At 40.6% G+C, this 12,896-nt stretch overlaps 1 protein-coding gene across 7 annotated transcripts in view; it reads left to right on the forward strand.

The window, feature by feature from the left end:
* NAA16 (N-alpha-acetyltransferase 16, NatA auxiliary subunit) overlaps positions 1–12,896 on the forward strand; it is a 107,613-nt gene that overhangs the window by 44,878 nt on the left and 49,839 nt on the right. For all 7 annotated transcript variants that reach the window (XR_001368356.3, XM_006124387.4, XM_006124386.4 and 4 more), the window contains 3 exons: positions 1,756–1,875; positions 3,575–3,670; positions 10,070–10,176. Coding sequence is in view for 6 of the 7 variants with exons in the window: in XM_006124387.4 (XP_006124449.2) it covers positions 1,756–1,875; positions 3,575–3,670; positions 10,070–10,176 (323 nt within the window). In the remaining variant the exon portion in view is untranslated. The remainder of the gene's footprint in view (positions 1–1,755; positions 1,876–3,574; positions 3,671–10,069; positions 10,177–12,896) is intronic.

Consider the following 12,896-nt stretch of genomic DNA (forward strand, 5'->3'; position numbering starts at 1 on the left):
AGCAATACTGGGTCAGATCAAAGGCCTATCTAGCCCAGGTATCCTGTCTTCTGTCAGTGGCCAATGCCAGATGCTCCAGAGGGAGTGAACAGGACAGGGAATCTTCAAGCAATCCTTCTCTTGTCACCCATTTCCAGCTTCCGACAGAGATTAGGGACACCATTCCTACCCATCCTGGTTAATAGCTATTGATGGACCTAACCTCCATGAATTTATCTAATTCTTTCTTGAACCCTGTTAAAGTCCTGGTGTTCACAACCTCCTCTGTCAAGGAGTTCCACAGGCCAACCATGCGCTGTATGAAGAAAAACCTTTCTTTTGTTTGTTTTTATACCTACCTATTAATTTCATTTGGTGACCCTCTAGTTCTTACGTTATGGGAATGAGCAAATAACTTTTCCTTATTCACTTTTTCCACACAACTCATGATTTTATGGACCTCTATCATTACATTGTGATGTTTCTAAAATTTTCATAGCAGATGAGGAAGGGTGATGTAGTGCACTGACAAGTGAGACGATTGGCTATTGCACAGTGCCAGAGAGAGATGTCTCTGCCCAGGACTGGTCCTGTGCATGCCTCACTTCAGGGGCTGCCTCTTCCTTAAAGCCCTAGCCTGGCTAGGAGCCACAGTGGTGACGGTGGCAGCAGCAACAGCTGCAGCCAGTGCCAGGCGCTGTCATCCATAACACTTCATCCTGTGGGGCTGACTGGATTTAGCTGAGCCCCTCACACTGCCCGAGGCAGCAACTCCATTGGAGCCTGCACCTCTTGCAGCTCAGCATTTGCTGGTGCCCAGGGCTGGCAGGATGTTACTGGATGTAGTGTGCGTGATGCTGCCTGACTTACTCCTGGGTGTTTGGCCAAAATAAAGTTGTATTAGAGATTTTTTTTCCCCCTGTAATGACAGCATTTAGTATCCATTCCGTGACCGTACCATCGCATCCACTGTCCTCTGTTCAGGGGGTTCACTCTGGCCATATTCTGTAATTGTAGGAGAAACCCTATCTGTCTGTCTGTCTGCACTCAAATTCATTTGTCAGAAATAACTACATAGCCACTGTTTACAAAGTGTTTGGGACCTGACAGACATTGCCAAGTACTCCGTAGGTAAACTGCAACTTTACTTCCTGTCTGTTAGCCACAGTGGCCTCTCCTTTTGTTTGTAAGCCATAGCAGGACTAGGTCCCAGAGCCAGCGCAAGCTGGAACTGAGCAGTCCCAGTTTATGCCGGGTCCCGGACCGCTGTACCTCTTCATTCTAAATGTAGTAAGAACCAGGTCCGGCAGGTCCTGTCTAGGCTGAGACACTGTGAGGACAGAGGCTGCTGCTGCGAAGCAATTCCTGTCTGCTGTGGCCTGGGCTGGCTGTGAACAGAGGCTGCTTGGCAGCAGCCCCCTGTCTGTGGGATGGTGAACAGCCTCTGTTTGCAGCAAGCCTAAGGCCAGCTGCTGGCAGAGGCTGCTTCGCAGCAGCCTCCCCTGTCCTCCACACCTCTGCACTGTGGAGATGATCCTGTGGGGAACCGGCTTTTAAGCAGTTTCCCCCAGCACCTGCTCTGCTTCCCTTTCCCTGCTTTGATACAGAGGCAGTGGGAGGGCGGCAAAGTGAGTAGTTGACGCAACTAGTCGCTTGCATCCCTAGTCTAAATATGGCTAATGGGGCTAGTTTCAGGTGCCCAGTTTTGAATATTTAACCTCAATTCATAAATATACTTTCATTTAACTCAAGCTGATGTTGAATTTATTGTTGTAGGAGAAATGTTGTTGAAATTGGGAAGATTAAAAGAAGCTGGGGAAGTATATAAAGAATTAATTGATCGGAATGCAGAAAACTGGTATTATTATGAAGGCTTGGAAAAAGCCATACAACCTAGTAAGTAATGCTGTAATGTACTTAATTTCCTCATTGGTATTTTAACAATTGGTGTTTTGGCAGAATGTTACAATTTGAAATTGAACATCCCAAATTCAGATGGAAATATTTGTGTATCTTCTAAATATAACACTTTGTGGTCAGATTTACTCAATTAGAAACTTACTAAAAACATCTGTACAACAGAGGAGGGGCTGCACCTCCACTCTGCATCCCCCCTCCTTCCCTCAGAGGCAGAACCTCAAGTGGATGGGGCATGAGTAGGAGCTAGCTTCTTCCAGCCAGCCCTTAACACCTCCCAACACTTGAGCAGCCTTTTAAAGGGCCCAGAATAGGGATGTTAAACAATATACCAGTAAGCATGAAGCTTACCAGTTAACTGGCCCCTCTGTCATATGACTACATATAAAAAACCCCTCACACTCCACCTGTATGGCCCTGAGGATGTCATGGGGGCGCCAGCTCTGTGCTAACTGGGCCACAAGTGACCTGCGAGTTAAGAACCCTGACCTAAAAGATTACACTAGTTAAGAGGTTGACGATATTAATGGTTACTATCTGAAGCATTTTGAAACTCACATTTTATAATTATTAATGAAGAACAAATGTGTATATATAATGTACATTTCACACAAATCCTACTGTGCTAATTATAAAACAATAATGCTACTTTATTTTTTTTAGGTGGTCTTAGGACTATTTCCTCCCCCATGGTAAGTTCTGGAGCTCCAACCTGTGACTTTATATAGGGTTTTTATATGCTTTAGTTCCAATTTTAATTTATTACTCTTAGAATTATGTATACCCTGGAGCCAGTGGGTAGCGTGCGTGTGTGTGTGTGTGTTTGTGTACATATATCTATTTCCCCACCACCGCCATCAATCTGAGACGTGACTATTTCAGATGAAACACATGTCCACGTTTAACTACTGAGCATTTTTCATGCTATAGCCTTGATCTTTCCAGTATTGCATAAGTTTACTAAGTAATTTGAGTTTTCAACTTAAATTCACTTATGAAAGTGAAAATAACATTTCAAAACCAATAGATGAGTTTGTTTTAAAGTTTTGACCACATTGGAGCTCCAAAGCATATTATGGGGGAAAGGGGAGGAGTGGGAAGAAAGTCTAAAGAAAACAAAACTTCTTAAACTTGGTGTAATGACAGTTCTTATGCTAAGTGCTTACATAGTATTAGGTAACTTTCATTGCTGCCACTTTTGTGCTAAGATTCATTTATATATTTTAAAATACTTTTCAATGGTTAAATGGTGGTTCTTAAAGAAGTTGTCCTAAGTGGATTTGTATTGACATGTTTGCATCCATTATTTCCAAATATTGAAGTACTGTTTTGTAAATGGGATTGCACAGTATGTAGTTGTAAGAAAATAAACACGATCTCTCTCAGGTTAGCAGCACAACATAATTACACTGTTTATTTACGAAGACCCTGTCTTATGTTGTTACTATATTATATATGTAAAAGATTGCAATATACTACCTTCTTTAGATAGTGTATATGATTAAATGGAAACTTAGTGTAAATTTTTGCGGTGCTGTAACTAAATCTGTACCTTCTGATAGGTTTATCTAATTTAAAGTAAAGATTAAAAGTAATGCATTTTTAAAAAAAGAATGTAATGAAAAAATAGATTTTTTTCTTCAGTGTTTCTTACATCTGTTATATTTACTGATGATAGGCACTTTAGAAGAAAGGCTTCAGATTTATGAAGAAGTTAGTAAAAGACATCCCAGAGCAGTTTCACCTAGAAGATTACCTTTAAACTTTGTTCCAGGTAACAAACTGCATATCTGTTCCATAATGCTATTATTTTTTGTTCTTTTTAATAAAATGTCAATAATTTGTCCAAAATCTGAAATGACCATTCATGGATCAAGGGCATAAAGCTATGCCTCTCTATTGGTATGGACAAAAATGTAAAAAGTACACTACAAAAGCTGACAGCAGAAGATCCTGAATGCTTGTTATTTTTGCCTTTTACTAATTAAACTGCAGCGTATAGCTGTGTATATATTGCAAGAATAGCAAAATACATAATGCCTTTGCTCCTGTGCTGTGTAATGGCTGATGTCCCCCAGATAAGAGTAAGAAGTGTGGTAAGCTGTTGTGTTAACGGAATAATAAATTTCAATTTTTTTTGTGTCTTCAGTTGTTTATACACTTTGCTAACGTTCCTCTCTAGGCTCTTGGAGAAGTCCCATGAGACTGACTTTGTATTAATTCTAGAAAGCTCCCAACCTACCTCAAAGCATTACCTGCTGCAATGTATTGTGATATTTAACGTTGGAAATTTAACTTAATCTTTGATGTAAACTACCATTATTTTACTGTACCTTGCCAGGTTATCTGGAGCTCTGTTAGGTTTGCAGCATTTTCTAGTATGAAGTTTAATTGCTGCGTCATAAGCAGTGGTGCTATAATTTTTATAATGACTTCGTTATAAACATCCCAAAACAGAATGCGATTACACTTAAACAAATTAAAAACTCCTCTGATGAAATTTGGGGCACAAGTTCTCAAGTCTGGAAAAAGATTGAAAAAGTGGTTTTTCCAGTGATTGCACATATGCATTCCATTCTTGGCATGTGTGCACCCTGTGCATGATGGTTGGAAAGTCCCCCCCCCCCCCCCCCCCCCCCCAGTTGGAGTGGCTCAAGTGCACTCTGCCACCTTGTGCTTCTGTGAGCTGGCATAAAAAGGCAGAGCTGCCCCAATCTCCCTCATTTCCTTTTTACTACACAGGGTGGCTGCTGGATCAGTTGGTCTTGCTTTAACAGATTTTCTGAGCCTTACTTTTTCTAGGTCATTACCCATTTTTATAGTGTTGATCGTTTAACATTTTTTTTTCCCCAGAAGCTTCGGGGGTAGCCGAGTTAGTCTGTACAGGATAAATTACAAAACAACTAATGGTCTGGTAGCACTTTATAGACTAACAAAAAATATAGAGGGTATCATTAGCTTTCGTGGGCACAGCCCACTTCAAATGACGGGAGACAATTCCCTTACTTGGAGTATTAATTACTATGCTTTAACACTGGTTACTTTTGCTGCAAGATATCATCTGAGTGCCCTGCATGCCTGGATGATTCTTGCATGTTAGACCATTTTCAGATTTATAAGAACTTCAAGCATAGGACCAAAAAGACAGATGCCAAGCTAAAGTTTCTTTTGATGGAAGCTACTATGACACTAGCATTGGAGCTTTCATGCTCAGAAAAGACCCATTTCTTTAGGTTCATTGACAAGTGTTCTGCCAGTGTTGGCAGAGTCCTGGAACCGGTTATGATCAAGTGCTGAGGAAGAATTATTAGGCTTCCATGGAAGAGGAAGATCTTTGGTTCTGAAGCCCACCAAAAAGCAAAATGGAGAATTGAGTAGATTGGGTAAGGAGGCAATGTTGACTCTGGCACTAGGATAGGCAAAGTCTTTGCCTCTACCACCGCATATCATGTGGAAAATCTTGCTCATTCTCACAGAAAACACAATGGCAGTGTTCCACCTCAACAGGCTGGGAAGGATCTCCTTGTCCCAAGTCTGCTGTACGACAGTCTAACTCTGAGATTTTTGTGTTGCCAGTTAGGTTGACCCCGGAGTCTCTTACTTTATTGGGTGTAGAAGGAGCATGCAGACCACCTTAGCAGATTATTTAAATTACAATGAGTAGTCTGTACATCCAAATATAGCCATGTGAATTTTCTAGCTCTGGAGAACTCCATCTGCTGATGTCTGTGTAATAAGAACCACAGGAAGTGTTGGCACATGCTCCCTTAAAGTTCCCTCAGACATTTTCTCGCAATCCTAGATGGACAATCTTCTGTTTCTTCCACCCATTCCACTCCTTCCAGAGTGTTGCTAAAAATCACAGGATTTGCTTTAGTCTTTATGTATAGTCCTATCTTGGTTTCAGAAGCACTCATTCCCCACTCTTTTCTTTCAGTAAAAGCTCTGATATTGCTTTCATTAATTTCTCAAGGTCAGTGATTCTACCCACATGCACAGGCTCTTCGTTTAATGGCCTGGGTTCTTCAAAGCTAAACTTTCAAGAAGAGAGTTACTCTAAAGAGATTTGGGATGTGCTTTTAAATAGTATCTCTCTCTACTTGACAAAGTGAAAACAATTCTGTCTTGTCAGAACACTTTGGAATCTTGCTGACAAATTCTTTGATCTAGCATATCTTGAATGCTCTCTTACACCTAAAACAAGAGTTGCCTGTTAGCTGCTATGTGGACTTTGTTAGAACTCTCTCAGCTTTCAATCCTCAGGTTGATGATTTCTGTATTTTCTAAAAGGATGTTAAGATTTTTTTAAAAACGTGTGAAGCAGTTATACCCTCACGTGCAAGATCCTGTTCACCTATGGGACTTGAAGTTTGTATTGTCAAAGCTTACGAGACCTCCATTTAATCCTCTAGATGCTTGGTCCTTACAGCATCTTTCAATGAATATAGTATTTTTGGTGGCCGTCAGTGCTAGTAGGAAGATAGATGAACGATGTGCACTTGTGCTCATCCCCTCACCCATGTAAAACTTCCTTTTAATAAGTTTTCTCTGTGTACTTACCCAAAAATTATTTCACGGGGGGATGTATAACTTTCATACCAGCAAAGCAATTTATTTACCAAAGCTTAACTCAAATGATGATGAGGAGCAATTGTAAGTCACTGATAATGAAATGTACATGTGCAATCACTGGAACAAAAAAGGATCATTAACTTGTTTTGCACCTGTAGCTCTTAAAAGTGTGTTGCACATGCCTGTTACAATGCCACCCTCTACTCCTCTGCAGTGGAGATTCTGGCAAGAATGAACTGTGGGACCGGGTGAGTCAGGGATAGCTCTGCCCTTATTTCTGCTCAAAGGGCATACTACAGCAGAGAGTGCTTGACGCGCTCTGACAGCTATCACTCAGGAAAAAGTTGAAAACAGCTATGCACAGGCTACTTGCACAGAGTGAAATGAACATATGCAACACAAATAGTTAATGAATACGTTGGTAACCATTTTTTTATTGTCAGCATAACAGAATAGAAAAGTTATGCTATATTGAAGTCCATAAGATGGAACAGAAAATACTTATGCTTCTAAAGTTCTAAAAGTAGTCCTCATATAAATGTTTAGGGTGCAAAACCTTTACAAATCATAGAATTGTAAAGGGTTTGGTACAATCCATTTGAATAATTAATATTCATTACTCTAATGTTTGTTCAGTGTCTTGTAAATAAAGTGTTTGTCTACACTGCATTTTAAAATCCTAAGCAAGGCTCAGAGCCCAGGTCTGCAAACTTAAGCTTGCATTGTGGTGCTAAAATGAGTAATGTAGACATTTTGACTAAGCCTTTGAATCCCAGAATGGGGAGTAGAACTTCAGAACCTGAGCTGCAGTACCTAGGCTGCTGCTGTTGGTGCAGTAGTGAGACCTTATTCATAGACCTGGGCTCTGAGCCTCACTTGTTGCAGGTTTTAAAACACAGAAGAGATGTTCCCTCTAAGACAAAACTTTTCAACTTTGGAAACTCTGGGGGCCACAATGATACTCACAGCACATGCCAAGGATTGCAGCTGAAGTGTGGTTGCATATACATGCAAATAGTTTCTTTCACACTGACGGGCATGAGTACAAAGATTAAGGCAAGACTACACAACATGCAGGCCCCATTTAAATCAGTTCTGCTGATATTAATGCAATATTTACCTGATTTTCACCCATATGACAGCACTTTTAATGAGCAATACCAGTCCAGGAATTTAACTACTAAAACGCGTATCAACAGAAGACCATTATATTGACTATTTTTTTGTTTTGGCTCCCACCCATGGACAACGTGTTGAGCCCTGCATAAACCCAAACTGCACTGCAGGCCGTAAACAAACAGGCTGTGGGCCGCATGCAGCCCACAGACCACATGTTGAATAACCCTGCTCTAAGAGCTATAAGAATTCTCACTGTATAATCATAGAAACCAAACACCAGATATGTTACCTGGTGAATTTGTCTGTCTCTTGTATGAACTTAAATCTTTTCAACTCTGCTTCCATATGGCTGTAATTTTCATGGAGGACCCTTTATGTAGCTCAGATATGTACCACAGCATTGTAGACTCTTCTGTTTTATTGTAAAATTAGCTTCTGGAGGTCCCAGTAGTGTTGAACTTCTGATTTACACTGCCCTGAGGACTAAAGAATCGATCAATGAGATGCATATTAACAATGTTTTTCTGTTCTTTCCTTGCTTCTTGAATGGCCTTGATATACAGGATACATCTACACTGCTACCGGGAGAGTACATATGATCATACCTGTGACTGAACTCACTAAATATAACTGTGTAGCAAAGATCCTCTTCAGTCCCACACGAATTGTACTTGGGTGGCTAGCCAATGCCACTGTTATCAAGCTACAATAGTCTGTTAGCTCTGATACAGATGTGCTCTGGTTGTTGTCTAGACTATATCCACTGTAGTCCAAAAAGAGAAAAATGCATTTAGTTTGAGCATTTGGGCAGGCCATAACTGGAACATAGTTTATGTAAAATCTGTAAGAGAGATATTTGTAATGCTACAAAAATGGTAAAAATAAGAAATCTGAAGTTTCTACTTCAAAGATTTCCTAACACTGAAAATTGGGAGAGACAGCAAATGATCTTCAGATTAATACAATTTAAGATCAGTTTGAGTGTTTAGCTCAGTGTGGTCATCCCTTGAAGCACTGGGGCCAGCTTGAGTATAGTCCCTTATTTTTTTTCCTTTTATTCCTGAAATCTACATATTCCTCTCCTTGATATGCAGCTTCAAAATTATCATTGCTTCACAATAGATTGAGCCAAAAATTAAAGGCTGCTGTTCGTGGCTCACTTAAATCCCACTTTAACTAATTCTTTTCTGGGGCATAGTTATCTTTATGTTCTGCTTGATTTTTAAGTAGCTCATCTTGCAAATTGATTTTGAGCAGCTACATGATGATTTACTATTTATCATGTTTTCAGATTAAATGTTTTATTCCCATAAATAGGACAAACATGAAAATTAAAAAAACCTCATTTGCCTATTAATTACTAGGGATAATTTTCAGTTAATTTCATAAATTTCAATGTGGATGTGTTCTGGAATACTTTATCATTGTACTGTTGAATGTATTCATTTACATGGGAATGGGTGTGGTAATAACAATTAGTTTGCCTCATTCTTAAGCAATACTTGGAATGAACAAAATATAATTCACAAATGGATCAGAGCCAGACTGCTTTTCACTGGGTTACCCTTTCATGCCTTTTTGTTACAAACAAGGAATTGTCATTGCTCTAATTTTTGTGTTTTTCTATGAAGCATTAACCATCAGATGTCAGTGCTATAAAGTTTGATTTGCTTGTTAGTTAATTTCCTTTACGTTTTCACAGAAATCTTGACTCTGCTAATAGAAAGATGTGATAGCACAGGTACTGCAGTTGTGTCCACAAATACATTCAGATAACTAAGTATTTCGGTAACTTTCTCCCACAATATTTTGCTAAAAGATGTGGGAACGCTGACTTATGAAACAGTCTTATCAGTTTCAATTTCTACAATTGATTTTAATGTAGAAAGTCTTAGCCACATATTAGTTTCCTAAGCATAAACATTTCTTTAGGGGAGAATATGACACTTCTGTTTTCTCTCTTAAAAAAAACACCACACATGCACCCAGGAAAGAAATCAAAACATTAGAATGCTTTTCTCTGTAGAGCAGGGCTACTCACCTTTGGAAGCCTTGGGGGCAAATATATGCAAATAGCTTCTTTCACACTGATGGGCATGAATACAAAGAAGACGGCAAGACTACACAACATGCAGGCTCCATTTAAGTCTATTCTTGCTGATATTAATAAAATGCAATATTTACCTGATTTCCACTCATATGACAGCACTTTTAATGAGCAATGACAATCCAGAAATTTAACTACTAAAACGTACATCAACAGAAGATCATTATATTGACTACTTTTTTGTTTTAGCTCCCACCTGCGGGCCGCAAACAAATGGGCTGTCGGCCGCATGTGACTCTTCAGGCCGCGTGTTGAGTAGCCCTGCTGTAGAGTCATTAGGTTGTTGGTGGTAATCCATAGTTGTATAAATATAATCACTAACCAATATACAGTACTCAAACATTAAAATACAACCAATTATGCTTTTGTTTCTAGGTGAAACATTTAGAGAGCTAATGGATAAGTTCCTGCGGGTTAACTTCAGTAAAGGCTGCCCACCTTTGTTTACCACTTTGAAATCTTTATATAACAATACAGGAAAGGTAACTTTTAATATTTATTCAATTTTCATGTAATCTCTTCTAAAATATGTAAATGTTATAGATTTTCCTGCAATTTATAAATGGTTGTAATTCAACATTTCCTACTTTGTACTTAGTATGCTGCTTTCACTATAGAATTACAAGGTGATCACTCATCACACAGTAATATGAATATATCTGTATTAAATTTGATTATTTTGACATTTGAAGAATGAGCTATAAACATGTACAGAAGTTTGAAAAGCCAAGGATAAAAGAAGACTTATCTACTAAACCGTATTATTTGTTCTGAGATGCAAATGTGTTAGGGTTATTTCAACCTGTGGTTTATTATGTCTAATATTTTATCAGGTTTTAGTGTCAACTGTTAACAGTTTTGAATTGCAGTTAAGTCGTAGTATATGCTACAGATATTTGTTCCATATGTCAGTCTGTCTAAAGCTTGTGTAGTACAGGTTGCACCTCCCAAAACCAGAATTCTTTAGTTCTGCTGCATCCATGGTCTGGCAGGACCATGGATGTTCATGGATCAGAGAATCTTGGCAGCCTTAGTGGCAGGAGAGCAATCCAGGAGGGGCTGGGCTGAAGCAGCGGGACAGGGCTGGTGACAGCATTCTGTAGCAATGGGGCTGGAGTTGGCAGAAGCCCCCAACAGTGTGCAGCATTGGGACTGGTTCGGGGTAGCCCCTGACCACACAGGATTGGGTTGGTTACAACCTGTGGCAGCGTGGGCTGGGGCCAGATCTCTGGGCAGTCCATGGAAGCGGAGCCCAAGTCCACAGGCTGCCATGGGGCTAGGACTGGACCCTGAACCTTGTGGCAGCCCGCAGCAGTGCGCGGCTGGAGCCTGTGACAACTTGCAGCAGCGTGGGGCCAGAGCCTGTGGCAGCATTGGGCCAGACCTTATGGCAGCTTTTGACAGTGTGGGCTGCTGGAGCTGGGGAGGCAGCGGCAGCAGGGCCAGCAACCAGCAGGCAGCCTGGCAGAGGCTAGAGAGGTTCTGTCCTCCCCTTGAGCTGGCAGAGTTCACCAGCTGTGTGTCAGGGAACCTTTTCGGGTCTGGCAAATTCCCTAATTTGGGATGGGTCCGTTCCTGAGGGTGCCAAATAGGAAATGTCCAACCTGTTTTACATTTCAACAGGTCTCTTTTGATCAGGGTTCAAAAAACAAATAGCTAAATTCATGGTGTCTAGGTTCATCAATGGCTATTTATCAGGATGGGTAGGAATGATGTCCCTAGCCTCTGTTTGTCAGAAGCTTGGAGTGGGTGATGAGGAGGATCACCTGACGATTACCTGTTCTGGTCATTCCCTCTGGGGTATCTGGCATTGGCCACTGTCAGAAGACAGCATACTGTCTAGATGGATCTTCGGTCTCTTATTATGGCCGTTCTTATGTCCAAAAGATTGAGGTGTTATGTTTTGTACTAAAACTGTTTTTCCATGATTAGTTCTTGGTTTTAAAGGGTTGAAGTGGTGTAGTGTGTGTATGTATATATTGGGCAAGTCTTACCTAGTTTGTCACGATTTATCAAATTAAAGGGATACTGCCAGAATATTGGGGGGAGGGAGAGAATATTGATTCACCTCTAATCAGCCTAATTTGTAATACCCACTCCCGCCTCCCCCCCCCCCCCCCCAAAAAAAAAAAATTAGTAAAAATGCTGGGTATTACGTTGACTCTTGATAAACAGTCCATTGTATAGCTGGGATGACTCGAGTACAATATTTATTCTTTCTTGCAAGGTTGACCCTCTAGTCAGCACACTCTCATCTGGCAACATCCGTAGTCCGGCATTATTTTAGTTAGCTGGATGTCCACTTATCAAGACTGTGGCCAAGTTTCCCATTGTTCCATGAAGTTTGTTTACAGCCACCAGTCCTGGCTCTCAGTACTCTGTGCTGTTGTTCAGCTCTAATTTACCCCTAAATTTCTTCTAAAAGCCCAGGAAGCTGTGGAAATGTTGGTAATACAGGCAGTCCCTGGGTTACATGGCTCCGACTTACATCGGATCCTTACTTACAAACGGGGTGAGGCAACCCCACACTAGCTGCTTCCCCCCAGCAGACTAGGGAGATGCGAAGCTAGCGCCCCCCCCCTCCCAGCAGACCAGAGAGATATGGAGCGGCTTTTCTCAGCAGACACCTCAGCTTGAGAATAAAGGACTGAGGGAAGTGAGGTGTGGGAGAATAAAACTGAGCTCTGGAGAAATGTTTGGCTAGAGTTTCCCCTACAATATGTACCAGTTCCGACTTACATACAAATTCAACTTAAGAACAAATCTACAGTCCCTATCTTGTACATAACCCGGGGACTGCCTGTACTGCTAGACAATACTGATCTCCGGTGCTTCTGCAAATTCTCCAGTTGGGCACTGGTCAGGTCCCGAGGGTGCAGGTCCATCCTCTGATCTGAAATAACATTATACTGAATCTCCTTGGTTGCTAGGATTTTAAAATTTTGTATAGCATGTATAACAAAAACTATTGTCTACAATATAGAATGTTAATGCATGTTGAAAAATTGGTCATAAGTTACTTTAAAATTTTTAAATCACATTGAGTTTTTGTTTTTTAAGCTATAACCAAGCAAAAAGGTTTTACCCGCTTGATTTTTTTGCAACTGTCTGGACAATGCAAGAGCTGGGGGATTTCAGGAATACTGATATGGATGACAAGAATTGTAATAGCAAGTGCTTCACCAAAGATGGCAATATTAGG

This window comes from Pelodiscus sinensis, chromosome 1 (assembly GCF_049634645.1).
Source record: "Pelodiscus sinensis isolate JC-2024 chromosome 1, ASM4963464v1, whole genome shotgun sequence".
Taxonomy (NCBI): Eukaryota; Metazoa; Chordata; order Testudines; family Trionychidae; genus Pelodiscus; species Pelodiscus sinensis.